This window comes from Ahaetulla prasina, chromosome 2 (assembly GCF_028640845.1).
Source record: "Ahaetulla prasina isolate Xishuangbanna chromosome 2, ASM2864084v1, whole genome shotgun sequence".
In the NCBI taxonomy this organism is placed as follows: Eukaryota; Metazoa; Chordata; class Lepidosauria; order Squamata; family Colubridae; genus Ahaetulla; species Ahaetulla prasina.
In genome coordinates this window covers 187796818-187815944 of record NC_080540.1, presented here as the reverse complement: position 1 = coordinate 187815944, position 19127 = coordinate 187796818, and the positions used below count along the sequence as shown (strand labels likewise).

At 42.5% G+C, this 19127-nt stretch overlaps 1 protein-coding gene across 1 annotated transcript in view; it reads left to right on the top strand.

The window, feature by feature from the left end:
* Positions 1-19127, top strand: part of A2ML1 (alpha-2-macroglobulin like 1) — a 166173-nt gene that overhangs the window by 91739 nt on the left and 55307 nt on the right. The window contains exons 19-30 of the mRNA XM_058168000.1: positions 7574-7799; positions 8869-8995; positions 9465-9586; positions 11926-11977; positions 12420-12503; positions 12901-13077; positions 13373-13454; positions 13780-13936; positions 14061-14135; positions 14775-14937; positions 17557-17708; positions 18354-18569. Coding sequence (XP_058023983.1) covers positions 7574-7799; positions 8869-8995; positions 9465-9586; positions 11926-11977; positions 12420-12503; positions 12901-13077; positions 13373-13454; positions 13780-13936; positions 14061-14135; positions 14775-14937; positions 17557-17708; positions 18354-18569 — 1633 coding nt within the window. The remainder of the gene's footprint in view (positions 1-7573; positions 7800-8868; positions 8996-9464; positions 9587-11925; positions 11978-12419; positions 12504-12900; positions 13078-13372; positions 13455-13779; positions 13937-14060; positions 14136-14774; positions 14938-17556; positions 17709-18353; positions 18570-19127) is intronic.

The following is a 19127-nucleotide window of genomic DNA, read 5'->3' as shown; positions in this document are numbered from 1 at the left end:
TAAATATTTTTGGTCTGATAATTTTATATGTGTCTCTTGCAAACAAATCACATCATTTTTAAATTGTTTCAAGTAGTGAAATATTTTCCTTCTTTTCTGAGCTGAATTCAAGCCATTAACATTCCATGACAAGATTCTATTTGCCATTACTGGCCTCCTGAAGCTTTGAAGCAGACAACGAAAGCTCCTCCTCCGGTATCTTCCGTCTAGCTCCTCCCACAGCTTCCATACTGGGATCCTGACTTTTACTTTGAGACTGTTGCTCTTCTTTACGCTTAAGGATCCTCTTGTCACCCTTTGCTCTTGTGGTTCCTCTAATACTGGCAGCAATAAAGGCTCTTGGATCACCACGCCTTCTTGAGTCTCTTGAAGTTTTCTATCACTTCTATTTCGACTTTCAAAACTGTAGAAAGAAAATCCTTTGCCTTTAAAACAGTGTCAATTCTATATCTCCTTCCTTGATAGAATACTGTCAGTCCAACTGGCACCTCCCATCTGAATTGAATCTGATGTTTTTTAAGTTCTTGTGTAAAAAAAGCAAATTCCTTCCTATCTCTTAACATCTTTGAAGGAATCTCTTTCAACACCTTCAACTCCTGTTCTCCAATTTTTAAAGTTGTCTGATATGAAACTTGCAGAATCTGATTTCTCATAGTCCTTTTCACAAAATAAACCACAATGTCCCGAGGAAGCTTTCTCTGTCTTGCAATCCAGGAATTAACTCTATATATTTTATCAATTTGGTAAGCTACCTCTTGGGGTTCCACTTCAATAAATTCAGCCAATGCTTCTGATATAATTTTCTTAAGTCTTCTCCTCGCTCTTCTTGCATACCACGAATTCTAAGAGCTCCTTCCATAAGTTTATATTGTAATATCACAACCTGATCTTCATTTTGATCCACTTTTTTCTGAACACCTTTCATTTTGTCTTCTAAATGCTTATTTGACTGAGAGATCTGTTGCATTTCCACTTCCATCCCTCAATTTTTTTACTCAGTCCTTGAACTGCCATGAGAATATCTTCTCTTATTTTTGCATTAAAATTCTCCATCATCTCTTTTTGCCTATCTTCAGAAAGTTTTAATTGTTCTTTCAATATTTCCTCAAGACTTGGTTCAGATCCCCTTCTTCCAGAAGGCTTTAAAGGTTTAGCTGCCATTCTGTCTTCAAAAGAATCAGGAATTCAAACTTAATAACTTTCCTTCCCTCCTTTCAGTATAAAAAAACTCTGTTTGTAACAATCCACAAATAACGCTACTTCATCGTACTAAAAAAATTTACTTTCACTTTCAGACGCCATTTTAAAAGTCAATTAATCAAAGACAAAGAAAGGTTTCAAGTTTCAAAAAGGGAGTCGGTACTTGCCGTGCTGATTCTACATCAAAGATTGAACGCTTGTGAAATTCCCGTCTGCTTAGAAAATCAATCAATTTAATAAGTCCTTTAGAGCAGAAGCGACATTCCCACTCCTGGAATGTAAGGTTCATGTTGTGTCTGCACCCCCCGAGCCGGGCCTCCTGCCAGAAAGTGACTTGGAGCCGGGCCTCCTGCCAGAAAGTGACTTGGAGCCAGGCCTGCTGCCAGAAAGTGACTTGGAAAGTGAGGGGGAAGGGCCATCAGGACTTACCTCGGGAGCACCGGCTTCCCTGGCTCAGCTCCAGGAGCCAGAAGCAGGCCAGGTGAAAGAGATAATGAGGCCTCCGTTCCCTGACTCTTCCCCCCCCCAGGCCACACCTTCAGACCCAGCTGATAGCAATCAGGCATGGTTGGACCCTAGGTTTCGTAGGCAGGGGAGGAGGGAACAACAGAAGCAGGGGTGGGGCAGGCCTAGGAAGTGCTGAGTCATGGAGCCACACCCCACAGGATATAAAGGCAGTGAGCACTGCTGTGTCTCTTCGTAGCCAGCAAATCAACTGATTAACTAAGAGCTTAAGTGACTCACCAGCGTCGAGGGAGATATCAGAGAACTTGGCAGACGTTCGTTATTTTGCTGCCAGAGCACAAAGTCAAGGTCTTTTTGAAGGGTAGTAGTATTGTTTGTGGTGTTAAATAGTTTGACATCGTCAGCAAAGAGAACACAATAACTTGAGGTATGGTCACAGAGATCATTTATGTATAGTATGAAGAGTATTGGTCCAAGAACGCTGCCTTGAGGAACACCACTTTTGACAGGAACAGGATTGATAGAGCATTGCCAATTTTGACCACTTGTTGTCTGTTTGATAGGAAAGCAGTTATTCAATTGCGAAGAGGTCCTGAAATGCCATAGGATTTTAGTTTTAGGAGAAGTTTATCATGTACTACTGAGTCAAAAGCTTTGCAGAAGTCTATGTAGATTGCATCTATTGCTTTGCCTTGATCTAGATTAGTAGTCTATATGTTTTTGCAGTGGAGAAGTTGTAAGTTCCATGATAATTTTTTCCTGAAACCAAATTGTTTATTAGAGAGTAGGTTGTTTGTTTCAAGGTGGAGGGTAATGGATTGGTTGATGATAGATTCCATTACTTTGCAGGTGATGCAGCATAGAGAGATTGGTCTGTTGTTTTCAACTAGGCTGGGATCTCCTTTTTTGAAGAGAGGATGACTGTGGCTAGAGACCAAAGTTTGGGAAGGGAACCAGTCGTGAAAGCTTTATCAAAGATTATGCTTAGGGGTTCTGCTATATTAATTGAAAGTTTTTTTAAGAAGTATGCACATAGTCCATCAGGGCCAATAGATAAAGATGGTTTCAGGTTGCAAAGAGCTTTTTCAACATTATCTTCTGTGAAGTCTATATATGTTAAGTCGTTGTAATCATTGTTGGTACGATTGGGGAATGTTGGATATGTGCCATCACTGTTAACGAAGACTGAGCCAAAGAATGTGTTAGAGAGGTTTGCTTTAACTGTTTCATTGTTACATTCTTTGCCGTTAGATTCTTTTAGTGGTGGGATGGATCTTGATTCTTTAAGTTTATTGTTCACAAAGTTATAAAAAGCACGATTGGAATTTGTGCACAGAAGATCTTCTTCTTGCTTTGTGTGGTAAATGGTGCATTCATTTTTATTTGGTTGCAAATATTTCTGTAGCGGTTTTTGAAGTTTGCTATATGGCCCTTTTTGTTTTTTCTCCAGAGGGATTTTTTTTGGATTGAATTTTTTTTATTGATATGGGTAATTTGTTTTTTTTTATTTTGGTGGTGATTTGTGGTACGTATAGTTTGATGATTCTATTGATTTCAAGTAGGAAAACTCTGTAGTGGTCTTCGGCAGTGATACAGGTTGAGAATAGATTTTGCCAGTCAATAAATGAGAGATCGTTGTTTATAAGGTCATTGTTGGCTTTTTTGAAATTGTAGTTAGGAGTACTATTATTATGACGATTTATGTGAGGGCATATATTGAGACAAAAGTCTATCATGCAGTGGTCACTGTTGGAAAAGGGTTCTTTTATTTGTAGTCCATAAATTGAGTTTGTGTTATTGCAAAAGATGAGGTCAAGGCAGTTGTTGAGTCTTGTATTGTTAGTTACTAGTTGTTCTAGACCTAGGTCTGTAACGGCGTTGTATAGAGTAGTATGGATTGGTTCAGTTGTACATTCATTTGTTATCCAGTTAATAAAAGGTAGATTTAGGTCACCCAGGAAGATGAGAGGATATGGGCAAGAGGTGGCCCATATTAGCAGTGTGGTTAACATATTTGCGTGAGCGATGTCGTAGTCAGGAGCTCTGTAGTATAGTAAGAATCGAAGTGTGGTGTTAATGGACAGGTCACATACAATAGTTTCAGGACGGAAAAAATTAATATGAAATCTAGAAAATGAAGAAGGGACAGTACATTTTCAGAAAGCCAAAATAAAAACCATAGCGACAAACTACTTTCAAGCCCTGTACAGACAAGAAAAAATAGATGAAAATGATATTAAGAGATATTTAAGAGAGAGGAGTCACCCAATTATATCAGATCTAACTAAAGAAATATTAAACAGGAAAATAATGACAGCTGAGTTGAAAAGGGCAATACAGAAACAAAAAAATAACAAAACTCCAGGCCCAGACGGAATCCCGGCTGAATTTTATAGGGAATTTCAAGAATTATTAGATAATTTATTATTACAAACATATAATGAAGTATTAGAGAATGCAAAGGTGCCAAAATCCTAGACGGAAGCTTTAATAACACTTATCCGCAAAAGCAATACCGAAAAACAGAAGATTCAGAACTATAGGCCAATCTTGCTGTTAAATGCTGGTTATAAGATATTTATGGCCATAATAGCAGAGACGATTAAAGGTATATTAAACAAAGTTATTAAATCAGATCAAAATGTTTTTTTGCCCAACAGAGACATCAAAAATAACATGAGAACCATCATAAATGTACTTGAATATTATGAAGCCCACCCAGATAAGCAAGTAGCTCTGATATTCTTAGACACACAGAAAGCTTTCAATAACCTGAACTGGGACTTTATGATCAACCAATTAATAGAAGTGAATTGGGGGAAAACTTTATAGAAATGATTAGAGCAATTTATTCTACCCAGAGAGCAAAAATAATTATAAATGGTGAATATACGGAAAGCTTTAATATAGAAAAGGAATACGACAGGGATGCCCTCTGTCCCCCTTATTATTTATTCTATCCATAGAAATATTAATGTCACAAATTAGAGAGAATTCAGAAATAAAAGGATTAAAAATTAAAGCACAGGAATACAAAGTCCAAACATTTGCTGATCTGGTATTCATTATTGAGGAGCTCCTAGAATCCGGACAATTACTATTCGAATTCATAAACCAATTTGGTAAAGTGGCAGGGCTCAAAATAAACAAGGACAAAACTAAAATGTTGACCAAAAACCTAACAAATAAACAAATTGAAAAATTAGAGGAGAAAGTGGGGATTTCGAGAGTCAAAAAAATTAAATATTTAGAATAGAATAGAATAGAATAGAATTTTATTGGCCAAGTATGATTGGACACACAAGGAATTTGTCTTGGTGCATATGCTCTCAGTGTACATAAAAGAAAAGATACGTTCATCAAGGTACAACATTTACAACACAATTGATGATCAATATATCAATATAAATCATAAGGATTGCCAGCAACAAGTTATAGTCATACAGTCATAAGTGGAAAGAGATTGGTGATGGGAACTATGAAACGATTAATAGTAGTGCAGATTCAGTAAATAGTCTGACAGTGTTGAGGGAATTATTTGTTTAGCAGAGTGATGGCCTTCGGGAAAAAACTGTTCTTGTGTCTAGTTGTTCTGGTGTGCAGTGCTCTATAGCGTCGTTTTGAGGGTAGGAGTTGAAACAGTTTATGTCCAGGATGCGAGGGATCTGCAAATATTTTCACGGCCCTCTTCTTGATTCGTGCAGTATACAGGTCCTCAATGGAAGGCAAGTTGGTAGCAATTATTTTTTCTGCAGTTCTAATTATCCTCTGAAGTCTGTGTTTTTCTTGTTGGGTTGCAGAACCCAACAGGTGTTGCAAATGACAGACTCAATAATTCCTCTGTAGAATTGGATCAGCAGCTCCTTGGAATACAGATATCCGCAAAATGCACAATAAAAAAAGATAACCATGACACATTGCTACAAAAAGTTCAAAAGGATTTAGAAACTTGGTCCAAATTGCAAATATCGTTGATTGGTAGAATTTCAACGATAAAGATGAACATACTACCCAGATTGTTATATCTGTTTCAAACTATACCGATTAAATTAGAGAAAAAATTCTTCAAACAATCAAATAAAATCACATCAAAATTCATTAAATTTAAAATATTGCAAGATAGTAGAAGGAGAGGTGGCTTTAGTCTCCCAAATTGGGAGCTCTATTATCAGACCATAACACTAACATGGCTTAAAGAATGGATCCAGCTACAAAATAAATGAGTTGTAATGATAGAAGGCCATGATCTCCAGATTGGTTTGCACAGTTTTCTCTGGGATGGGAAAAATAAATATCATACCTATTTTCAAAGACATTTACAGTATTAAAAAATGCCCTTTTACAAGTTTGGGAGAAAATTAAGAAGGATCGCTATACAAAAGTCCCAATTTGCCTATCAACTATGGAAGCAATATTACACCCAAATACCATGGATACAGGTAACATGATATGCAGAGCTACTCAATGAAAAAGGGGAATTAAAATCAATCCAAGATTTGAAACAACAAGAATTAAACATGGAATGGTGGCTGTATCTACAAATAAAAACCAGATTCAAAAAAGACCAGGAGCAATATGGCATACATAGAGAACAATTGGATATAGACAAAAATCTATTAGGATTGGGGGGAAAATGATCACAAAAATTTACAATTTCCTCTTAAAATACAAAATGGAAGATGAAACAGTAAAAGAAACCATGATCTGTTGGGCAAAAATTTTGGGCACAATATAGAATTAGAAAAGTGGGACAAATTGTGGGATAGAAAGTATAAATTAACAATGGCAGTAGCCTATAAAGAAAATTTGTACAAAATGTTCCATAGATGGCACTTGGCACCAGCGAGATTGGCCAAAATGTTCCCAAATTTACCACTGAATTGTAAGAGATGTGGTTACAAGCTAGGCACATACTACCATATGTGGTGGATGTGCCCCAAGATAAAAAAATTTTGGAAAAAAATTAAAAATTGGTTAGAGGGAATTACCCAATTAAAAATGGAATTTATAGTGGAACTTTATTTATTAGGAATAATTAACTCAAAAATAGATAAATCTTTGCAATACCTAATACTTCATATATTAGTGGCAGCAAGGATTGCTGTCACATATGGATGCAAACAGAACAATGTACCCGGAGAGAAAATAATAATTCAAAAAATCTTACAGTGCACAGAAATGGACAAGATGATGCTGGAAATTAAGGAAAGGGAAGAGTCAGAATACTATAAAGTATGGAACAAATTATATGATTGGTTAGAAAAAAATCAAAATAATAAATCGGAATGTTAATCTAATTAAGTTAAAGTTACTGAATAGTGTTAACCGGATAATGACGATTTGGTAAATTGATACCAATGTAAATATAAGCACATAGAGGAACGATTGAATAAGAACAGAGAATATATATCTATGTAGATACAGCAAGCTGTAAAATAATATATGATGTAATGTTATGTCTGTTACGTGTTTTTAATGTGTTTTTGTTTTTTGTTGTACTTTTCTTTATTTTGTTTTTAAAAGTTAAAAGTCTAATTAAAAAATATTTTAAAAAGAAAAAGAATGAGAAATTCATCTTCCTCTCCATTCTAGTCTTGCATAGAATTTGTCCCTCATTAGCTGCAGTTGGCACTGGAAGGGAGCTCACTGCTAAGGAGCACAGAGAACAGTTGCACAAATATAAAGGCCAAAAAATTATTTTCTGCACTATTTACAAAAAAAATTTCCAGTTAAGCCATTCTGGCTGAAATTGCAGTAGAATTAATAATTTGGAGAAAATCATGCTTCTTGCATGGTCCTTCTGACCGACTGCTGTTATATTCTGTTAAATTGGACAACAGCTGATTTTGCTGACACAGCCTCCTGCTCTGGTGTGACCATTCATTAAAATTCTCTTCCTGTTTTGCAGTGAGGAAGGGAAAGCAGTTCACTCAGTCACTGTTCCAGACACAATCACGGAGTGGAACGCAAATGCATTCTGTCTGGCAGACATAGGCTTTGGCCTCTCTCAATTAACCACAGTCAGGGTTTTCCAGCCCTTCTTCATTGATTTGACTCTGCCATATTCTGTGATTCGTGGAGAGACTTTCCAGACAAAGGTCACGGTCTTTAACTTCCTCAAGGACTGTATCCAGGTGAGAGCCCATTTGTTGTGTCTGTGCCCCCTGAGCTGGGCCTCCTGCCAGAAAGTGACTCGGAAAGTGAGGGGGAAGGGCCATCAGGACTTACCTCTGGAGCACTGGCTCCTCTCGCTCAGCTCCAGGAGCCAGAGGCAGGACAGGTGGAGGAGGCCTCCGTCCCCTGACTCTCCCACCCCCAGGCCACGCCTCGCCTCCAGACCCGGCTGATGGCAATCAGGCCTGGCTGGATCCCAGGTTTCGGAGATACGAGAGGTGGCTACAACAAAGGAAGGGGTGGGGCAGGCCTAGAGAGTGCTGAGTCACAGAGCCACACCCTACAGAGTATAAAAGCAGCCCTGGCTGCTGCTCTGCTCCGTGACGAACAAAAATTGAGCTGAAATATTTGACTCCTGGAGAAGTGAGCTGAACTCTTTGACTCGTGGAGAATTGAGCTGAACATTCGGCCTGGATTGCTGACTTCCTGGTCGCCTGGCAACCCCAAGATAAGGGAGACTTTGGCAGGCAGCTGCAGATTTCCTGCCAGGACTGATAGCAGCCATGAACTCAATTACTGGTTCGTTTAGCCAGCTCGCGTGGCTGAGGCCAGGAGGGGACAGAACACCATTAGGACAAGTCAGAAATCTTACAAAATTTAGGAGGAGGAAATTCACAATAAGTTTTAGACATGGAGACCAAGACTACAAACAGAAGCATTGTATTCCTTTCTGTGCCTGACAGAGGATACATTCCTAGCGGCCCCAGTTTCTTCCCCACAAATCATGATGGGGGGAATAAAGTTGATGAAGTAGTTTCAAGGTTTGCAAAACAAAATTCTCCAGAGGGTTCCTGCCAATCTGAGCTGGCAAAAAGTAGTTTTCTGACCCACATATGGTCTTGAACGTCTAGTGGACATAACTCCATATTAGCCCATCGTGCATGTGGGATATCCCATCCCAAGCTCAGTGGGCACAGCACTGGCAGTCAGCCTGTATGGGCTCACATTGTGCCTTCCCCTGAATAGTTGCCTTTCGCTAGGCCCAGATGCATAGCTCATCTTGTGTCTCATCCTTTGTGTCTCATTCAGGTGAGAACAACCCTGCTAGAGTCCGAGAAAGTGGAGGTGAAACCCTGTCCTGACTGCCTGTTCACCGCCTGCCTGTGCGCTGAGGAAGCCAAGGTCTTCTCCTGGAATCTGACAGCCACTCAGCTGGGTAAGACTGAGGCCAAGGTGTAGGGGGGTCAGTGTGTTGAATTGGCATCCTTTTAGTTCTTCAGATGCCTGTCAATCAAGAGCACTCAGCAGAAGTTACACTGGAACTTTGGAGGGGCAGGTGGGTGGGGTCTGTTTTCTAACTTTCTAACTAATATATTGTTACTTTGAAACATCTGTTAATGTTGAAGTGGAACCAGGACTGTGGACAGATTCATGAACATAGCCCATATCTCCTCTGTCTGTTCAAGAGACATTCAGCCCCACTGCACTCAGATCTGCATCCAACTCCATTGGTGGAGAGATGCAGAGGTGGCCTTGGCATTGCATTTGCAGTATCTATTAACGGTGGTGGTGAGTTGTAGAATGGATTTTGGGCAAAAAGGAAAGAGCAGTCATTTTTGTTCACACTAAACTGATGGCTGGAAGTCTGGAACTGGCTGTTCTCTATTGCTTTTGCCTTCTTATAGGACATGTGAACATCTCAGTGAGAAGTGAGGCTGAGGAGACCCAAGCATTGTGTGGCAACAAGATCTCTGTCACTCCCATGCATGGCCAGTCAGACACAGTTATCAGATCTTTACTTGTCAAGGTTAGTGAAGACATCAGTCAAACTCTAGTTCAAGCACTAACCAATATCCCAAAGGTGAAAGATGAGGACCATATGTGGTTTAATCCAATTAAACTGATTTGTTACTAAACATGCTTATGCACAGGAATCAACTTAATTAATGCTTAGCATTATCTTTGTGCTACATAAAGGTTGTAGAGAGTATGGTGGCATATCAGTTTCCCCTGCACCTGGATGAAACTGTCTATCTAGACCCGTTCCAGTCCGGTTTCTGGCCTGGTTACAGCACTGAGACGGCTTTGGTCGCGTTGGTGGATGATCTCTGGAGGGCCAGGGATAGGGGTTGTTCCTCTGCCCTGGTCCTATTAGACCTCTCAGCGGCTTTTGATACCATCGACCTGGTATCCTGCTGCGCCGGTTAGAAGGATTGGGAGTGGGAGGCACCGTTTATCGGTGGTTCTCCTCCTATCTCTCCAACCGGTTGCAGACGGTGTTGACAGGGGGGCAGAGGTCGGCCCCGAGGCGTCTCACTTGTGGGGTGCCGCAGGGGTCGATTCTCTCGCCCCTTCTGTTCAACATCTATATGAAGCCGCTGGGTGAGATCATCAGTGGCTTCGGTGTGAGGTACCAGCTGTACGCGGATGACACCCAGCTGTACTTTTCCACACTGGGCCACCCCAACGAAGCTATCGAAGTGCTGTCCCGGTGTTTGGAAGCCGTACGGGTCTGGATGGGGAGAAACAGGCTCAAGCTCAATCCCTCCAAGACAGAGTGGTTGTGGTTGCCAGCATCCCGGTACAGTCAGCTGAGTCTATGGCTGACTGTTGGGGGCGAGTCATTGGCCCCGATGGAGAGGGTGCTCAACTTGGGCGTCCTCCTGGATGAAGGACTGTCTTTTGAAGATCATTTGACGGCCGTCTCCAGGAGAGCTTTCCACCAGGTTCGCCTGGTGCGCCAGTTGCGCCCCTTTCTAGACCGGGATGCCTTATGCACGGTCACTCACGCCCTCGTGACGTCTCGTCTGGATTACTGCAATGCACTCTACATGGGGCTCCCCTTGAGGGGCATCCGGAGGCTTCAGTTAGTCCAGAATGCGGCTGCGCGGGTGATAGAGGGAGCCCCTCGTGGCTCCCATGTGACACCTATCCTGCGCAGACTGCACTGGCTACCTGTGGCCTTCCGGGTGCGCTTCAAGGTTCTGGTAACAATCTTTAAAGTGCTCCATGGCATAGGGCCGGGCTATTTACGGGACCGCCTACTGCTACCGAATACCTCTCACCGACCTGTGCGCTCTCACAGAGAGGGACTCCTCAGGGTGCCGTCAGCTAGGCAGTGCTGTCTGGCGACACCCAGGGGAAGGGCCTTCTCTGTGGGGGCTCCCACCCTCTGGAACGAACTCCCTCCAGGACTTCGTCAACTTCCGGACCTCCGAACCTTCCGTCGTGAGCTTAAAACACACTTATTCATCTGCGCAGGACTGGATTAGATTTTAAATTTACTGGTTTTAAATGGGTTTTATTATTTAGATAGTTTTTAATAATTCGGCTATGTAGAATAAGTTTTTTAATTGTTATTTTAGTCTGTATTTATATGTACTTTTTACTTGCCTGTGAACCGCCCTGAGTCCCTAGGGAGATAGGGGGGTATATAAATGTGAAAAATAAAATAAAAATAAATAAAATAAATAAGAATCAGTGGAATTCAAGAAAGGTTGGACTTAAATCAGTTTATGACTAGGTAAAGACTCTTGGCTAGGACTGGCAATTAATTGGGACTGTTGTGGAGGACCAAACCAATAGTTCCAGGCTATGCTCTGACACAGCATAGTTCCAGGCTATTCTCTGAGATGATGGAGGGTGGCTAAGCCTAGGTCCCCTCATATGTTGATCACCATCACCTCCTCAGGCTGCTCTAGGCGAGGGGTGAGCACTGCGCAGATGCAGAAAAGTATTTTCTCTTCTCATCATCCCATGGCCACTAGCTGACTGATGGAGCACACAGTTCCACAGAACTGAATCAAATTGGACTTTTTCTCCCATTCCCTTAGATACATTTATTTACAGATGTGGCCTGAGACTGCAAATTACCCAGGTCTGCTCTAGGCTGATTCCTCTTGACTCCACCCCCAGATTCTTCTTCTCTATCTCCTATAGAACTCAGAGATTGTTTTGTAGAAGGGCTGAAAATAATAAGGGATTATTTTCTTCAGTGTCAATAGCTTCTGAATCTTGCAGTGCCTTGTGTTTTCAAGGCTACGTCCAGGTGGATGGCTGCTCTTCTTTGCTCAGTCAAAGGCTTGGCATTAAAGTCCTCCAAAAACATCACATCAAATAACCCATAACTCATTTTTCTTTCCACAGCCAGAAGGTGTACTTGAAGAAAAAGCCCAGAACACTTTCTTATGCTCTTCAGGTATGGCTGAGCTGCATCTTTTGTTTAGCATTACTGTATTTGTGGTGAGTCCACAAAGAAGATCAGCCTGTTTCTCTGGTTGCTTCTTCTCTGAGAACTAGCTCTGCTATAAGAAGGCAATGCAGTGATGTGTCTTCCTGCTACAGGACAGATGGAAGGAACCACGGGTAAAAAGGCAGTGTGTGTTTTTTAGCTGGGAGAACTTCAGAAATGTGTGTTCTTCCTGCTCCAGTCTTTATGGAGGGCAGCTATAGGCGCTACCTCTCATGCTCAGGTCCCCATTGGAAAAATAAGATGATTCTGTCCCGCACAGCCACTTGTTTGATAGAAAAGGAATGTTCTGGGTGCTTGCAGAAATGTTGTATGCAGTGAAAGTTATCGCAACTACATTTTTGCAGCTATTCTAATTCTACATTTTTATTCACACATGTACTTCCTCCAGGAGAACCCGCATCTGAAGAAGTTTTCCTAACAATGCCCGAAGCAGTTGTGCAGGATTCTGGACGGGCCATTGTATCTGTCATCGGTGAGAAAGATATCTTCTTTAGCAAAGAGAGAGCAGACATGGCAGGCTTAGTGCTTGACTATCGCATGTTTTGTAAAATATTTGAAAGGAGGGGCATTGAAAACAGAATGCTGCACTGTACTCTTCTATGCAGGTGAAAGTTGGGCAGCCTTGGCTGCCAGACAAAGGTTTTAAAAGCATCCTAGTCATGCATCTGCCATGGGCTGGCCTACTGAGGAACAGCATCTCAGCAGCTGCTCCATGATGTCATGTGTTGGGCTCATGCCTGCCTGGCCAATTGTTTTTCAATTCAGTTTGCAAGAACTTTCCTGAATGTAATGTTCCAGTTTCTGGGAGGAAGAAAAAGGTTTTCTGGATTTGAAAGAAGGCAAATCTTTCATATTTTGTTAACATTCAGGAGATATTATGGGAGCTGCGCTAGAAAATATAGACCATCTGCTTCAGATGCCCTTTGGCTGTGGTGAGCAGAATATGGTCAAATTTGTTCCCAACATCGTTGTACTCCAGTACTTGGAAGAAACCAATCAGGTGACTCCAGAATTAAGGAATCTGGCAATAGAGCACATGAAAAGTGGTGAGTTGGGCCTGTTTCTACCTGTCTCTTATTTGGAAGGTCTTCAAGGGGAGGTCAGGCTTTGCAAGTACCAGGTGGCATCCAGGGACTAGATTAAGTTGGGACCTAGCCTGCCATCTCATCCTTCCTTATACCAGTCATTTTTAGTGAAAGCTAAATACTTTCTGCATTTTTATATCTGGGAAATTATTTTTATGTCTGAAGATGATGCTTATGGGGTGAAATTGAAGAGTGTCAGCAGAGCCACATAGGATCAAGACAGACTTGAGAGCATTATTTTCTCCTTATTCTGCAGGATATCAACGGCAGCTGCTTTATAAACACGATGATGGTTCTTATAGTGCCTTTGGAAAACGTGACGAAGAGGGAAACACTTGGTAAGGGACTTGAGCAGAACAGCCATTTTTCTAAGAATGTTCTCTCTCATAAATTCATCAAATGACAGGAGGAAATACTTTTGGAGTTGCCAGCAGGGCTATTATGCCTCCCTCAAACAGAAGCAGCAGGATCTCTCCCCTCCACACCCAATATTATTAAGAAGACACTTTCTGGGCCTGCCCTTTCACCCATTTACTTTTCTCTAGCTATTTCTCATAACTCTCAGCTCACCAGATAGCAGCTGCAAGATTATGAGCAGGTGACTATGGAAAAGCTGAAGGTCTTGCTACTTCTTCAGTATTTTCTTTCTTTTCTGCTGCTCAGGCTGACTGCATTTGTGGCCAAGGCTTTTGGCCAGGCAAAGAGCTACATCTATGTGGATGAAAAACATATTCAGAATGCCGTGGACTGGTTGAGGAAACACCAACTTCCCAGCGGCTGCTTTGAAAGTGTGGGGAGGCTCTTTAACAATGCCCTGAAGGTAGGACCCATGTGATCTGAGGCAGTAGCGTAGGAGATACCCGTGTGATAAAGTCATGTGAATCAAGGTATCAGGAAAGAGGCTCTTGTGACTTCTCTTGCTGGTTTTTTCTCTACGTCCACAGGGTGGTGTGGATGATGACCTCTCTCTTACAGCCTATGTCACTGCTTCTTTGCTGGAGCTGCACCTAGAGAATAATGTAAGTCTTTGGAGACTTTAATTTTCATGCAGATCTCTGGGACATTGAATGTGGTCTTCAATTGCCCTCTATGTGTAATCCTTAATGGAGGGAAGCAGGCAGTGGAGTATCCCAAGATGCTATCTTAGGCCCAGTATTCTTCAGCATCTTCATAAATGATTCAAATGAGGGGATGGAACTGGAACTCATCAAATTTCCAGATAATCCCAACCTGGGGGGAATAGCCAACACCATAGCAGATAGCCTCAAGGTCCAGAAGATCCTTAACAGATCTGAATACTGGGCCTATCCAACAAAATGCAGTTCAGTAATTAGAAAAGTTTGGTCTTATACTTGGGCAAAAATAAAGAAATGCACGGGTATAGAATAGATGCCTCCAGAAGTAACTACTCTAGATTTTTCAGGTACAGAATCAACTTGTGATTCCAAAGACAGTGAATGTAAGAAGGGTTGGAAGTAATCCATTTATGAACTTTGGGGGGATGTGGTACAGAAGAGCAGCCAACCTCAGGGATGGGTAAGAAGAACCCAAATCCTGACTGACAGGTTTTCTGCCCAATCATTTATCTCTGTGTCGATGACAGAGAATAGGATATCCTTGTAGGTTCTCCTGCTTGAAGCCTTATTTTGGAATTATAGAGAAGCCTGGTAGATGATGCCTTACTCTGCCTGAAAAGAAACCTGAACTCTATGAACAATACCTACTCCAAAGCTTTGGTGGCTTATGTGTTCACGTTGGCTGGGGACACAAAGACCCAGCAACAGCTCCTCGAAGAATTAGAAGAGGACATTCTCAGAACAGGTAGGAGGAGCTATGTAGTTTTTTTCCATGCTTTGCTTGTGAAAATTCCTTTCTGTGAATCTTGATGCATTCTGTGAACCTGGTTTATCCATAAACAAATAAACTGCTTTCTTTTGAGATCTGTCAGTAATTTCCATGTTGCTAACAGAAATATATGATAAACATGTTTGTTGGAGGTTTGATTCCAATACTTTCTTCTGCCTGATATTCACTGTCTCTGGATGTAAATGACAAATGCATGTGTATATGCAAAACAATATGTCTGAATGAATTTACATTCTTAAATGATGCTGTATAGTGTTACCTCATATGGTTACCCCCCCGCCCCGTGGTGGGATTGAAATAATTTAACAACCGGTTCTATGGGTGTGGCTAAGGTGGGTGTGGCTAAGGTGGACCTGTGACTAGGTGGGTTTGGCCAACTCCATGTCACTCATGGCAAGGTGGGGTGGCACCTTGCTGTGAGTGACATGGAGTTGGCCATGACCACTCCGTCACATAACCGATGCTGCAGAGACAGGGCTATTTCCTACCTTCTCCCCTCTCCGCCCTTGGGCTGACAAAATAAAAGCCTGATTAAAAAGTATTGCCTGCCTGCCGAATACTGGCAAAAAGGAGGCTAGGGGGGGAAAAGAGCAGAGCCAATGGAAATGCCCTGTTTTCCGTGCTACACTGGATCGGAATGGAGAGGTGGGGGGAGCAAAAAGCCTACTCAGTCCATACATACTCACCAGCACAACAGTGAATCTGTCTTCCAGCTCGCTGGTTCAGGCATTGGGAGCTTGGCCAATTTTCTTCCAGCACTCGTACAGGGAATCCTGGGAGTGGCAACAAATTGCATGCTTTTCACTCCAAGACTGGAAAACACATGGCTGGGGTGGAGGAGCAGTGCTTCTTAACAAGCTGAAAACTGTTGCTGCAAGCCTGAGTTCCCCACATGAGAGCTGCAAGCCCAGATTTGGCTGCAGACATGCGATTGTGAAGGCAGGCTTTTTCCAAGGCCGGTCATAGTGGGAAACAGAGATGAGTGTACCAGACTACCAGACTTCCAGCTCTCGTGCTGGGAACCCAGACTTGCAACTCAGTTTGGAGCTTGTTAAGAAGGACTGCTCTTCCACCCCAGCCATGCGTTTTCAAGTCCAGGCTACTTGGAGTGAAAAGCATGCTGTCGAGTCCCAATTTGGGGCTCACTATACCTAGGGGAGGGGGCACGGAGTGGCAACCATTGGAACTGGCGAGTCCAACAGTGAGCAAGGCTGCAACAGCGGTTGTGGCGGGACACATCAGGACAGTGCCGGCCTGAAGCTCGACAGCAGGCCATCCTTCTGTCTGGGTTTGACTGCGAGCGGCACTGGCAGGCAATGGGATGCCTGGCTGCCAGAAATCCCATTGCCACCGGCCTGTTCTTCATGCCAGCCACGCACTCCATTGCCTGCCGGTACCAGTCACGACCAGAACCAGCAAGGAGGATGGCCTGCTGACGAGCTTCAGGCTGGTGCTGTCCTGACTTGTCCCGCCATTCTCCTGGCCCATTGCCACTATCACTGCCCTGTTCTTTGGGCCGGCTAAAGCTGCTTGGAAGGCAGCTGCCGTAGCCTGTCCTTGCTAGTTAAAGTCAGCTTCCGAGGCAGGAAATGTTCCGCCAAGTCATTTCCTTCTCAGCCTGAAACACACAGAGAGCATGCACACATCTCACAGTGCTGGGACTTTCTGCAAGGAGACGGTGCATGGGCACGCACCCTCAGAGAAGATCCCGGTGCCATGAGGTGTGTGTGCCTGTTTGCTTGAGGCCGAGAAGGAGGAGCAGACTTTGCCAAACTTTTCTGCCTCCCTCTCTTATGACACTGGCCAGGCAGGTGAGCAGCCTCCTGACCAGTGGGGCAAGTGTCCTCCCAGCAGGGTCATGCTAGCGCAGCCATGCAGTTACCAGCCAGGGGGGAAGAGAGCACTCTCCCAGCCAGTACAGCCATTCAGTTCCTGGCCAGAGGGGAGAGAGCAGAGCAGCTAGCGCGCCCATGCGGCTTCTCAGCTGGCATTCAGAGGCAAGTGGGAAGCACAGGAATGGAGCTGCAGCACTGGTGGTTAAACAAGACAAGCAAACCCAGGGACTGGAAGAGGGCAGCTAGCTAGCTAGGCCATGAGTGCCGAGTGCGATGGAGACAGGGTGGTGCCTGCAGAACTAGCCAGGCAAGGCCAGGGATGGAGGGGCGGGCAGCGCAGTGGCAGCAGCCTAGGCCAGCCTGGGAGTTGTCTAGGTGGGCCGGACTGGGAGTCAACTTGACCAGTTCACAAATGTGAGCACGTGTGCCACCTCTGCACACACGCAGGACCTTCTGATACATGCACAGAGCATCAAAAATAGGATGTGATGATGTCCAGATGGGTGGGCGGAGTCTCCTATAGCCGCAGCTTCCGATTTGCCCAAACTGGGTAGAACCGGCAAAATCTCACCACTGCTACCCCCCCAAACAATAATCAAACAAAAAACAAAACAATGGGGGAGGGGGAACAAATGGTTTCTGCTTCAAAAAATAGTTTGGAAGAATGTTGTAGGACTCAGATCTCAGTAGTGGGTTTTTAAAAATTTAATTGCAGTCTTTATTTTGATGTTTGCAGAAGATGATATTCCAAATATTGAAACAATGGCCTATGTGCTGTTGGCTCACCTTTCTATGATGAAAGTATCCACAGAAGATATAAACTATGCCTCTCAGTTGGTAGTCAACCTTAATAAACAACGGAATACCTATGGAGGATTTAGTTCTACCCAGGTAACATTCTCATTCTCATAGTTCCCATTTGTAGAAATGACTCCAGAAAAACAAGTTGGGGGAGCAAAAGCTTTGCAGAGGATTTAATCTGAATTAGGTAAAATCTGAATACATCGAATCTAAAAACTGAGGAAGTTGGACATATTTGGAAGTAAAATTGGCTCTTCTGCTCATGGGACTTGAGGTGCACTCTGGCACTGTGTGGTAATATCAAAAATGCCAGCAATTCAAAATTTGTCACATGAAACTCTGTGGTAGGATTAGGAAATATGGGATAAGAGTATGTTTCTGTTGTTGATTAATGAGTAAGAAGAGTGGTGTTATGGCACAACAGGTTCCCAGAAATTGGGACTTTGTAGATATAAACTAAGCTTTGAAAATTAGTATAAACCTAAGTGGAGCAGCAGAATGTGTGTAAAGAGGTTATTTCAGCAAACCATAAATTGCAACATTGTCTTCTCCTTCACAGTTTGGTTATGCTGGCTAGACAAAAGAAGTTGGAGTTCACAACATTGAGAGAGTTACCTATTGTCCAGTCAGAATCTGTTGCATTCAGTAAAGAACCTTGATCTTCATAGAAGTTTATCATGTAATTCCAAAGATACATTGTCTTCTAATCCATCAAAACTATTTTCTTGCCACCAGGATACTGTGATTGGCCTGCAGAGCTTAGCCAGATATGCAACCTTGACATTCGCTGAGATAGAAAATCTAAAGGTGGTGGTAAAATCCAGTAAAGGCTTCCAGCATGAATTCCATGTGAACAAGCAAAATCGGCTGGTGCTGCAGCAGGCCTCCCTTCCGGAGATCCCTGGTCAGTACAAGATGGAGCTCTCAGGGCATGGCTGTGTTTATGTGCAGGTGAGCCTGGGGATAGCTTTAGCTTTTGCTCCTTGAAGCAGCATGAGATGTTCAGCCCATGACCATTTTAGAGACAGTCATGCACACTGGATGTTGGGTGTGATATTTTAAATTTTGTGGAATCCTGAAAAATAAATAATGATTGCATGGGTGGTATTGTCCAACAACAGATCATCAGCTAATAGTTAATTAAATATACTGGCTCTAGCAATTTTTTTAAAAAGTAACCCTAACTCTTCTTGTGGTAAAGCATTTCATATTTTGGTGTCACTAAAAAACATAACCTTAAATAAATGAAGTGTAATTATTCAGGAGTCACTAAGATGAAACAGAGTTATAGTATTGCTGTTGAATGAACACAGTATATTGCTCTTTTTTTTTAGAACAAGTTTTTATTGATTTTTTAGTTTCCCTCCCTACACACATACATAATTTATGAACAGAGTATTGGCCATATCATATCTTATACAATTCATTATATTCAAATATATTTTACTTAGTTGCATTTTTTGCCGAAATATTCTTTTTTCATAGTTTTTATTCATTTCCTAATATTTT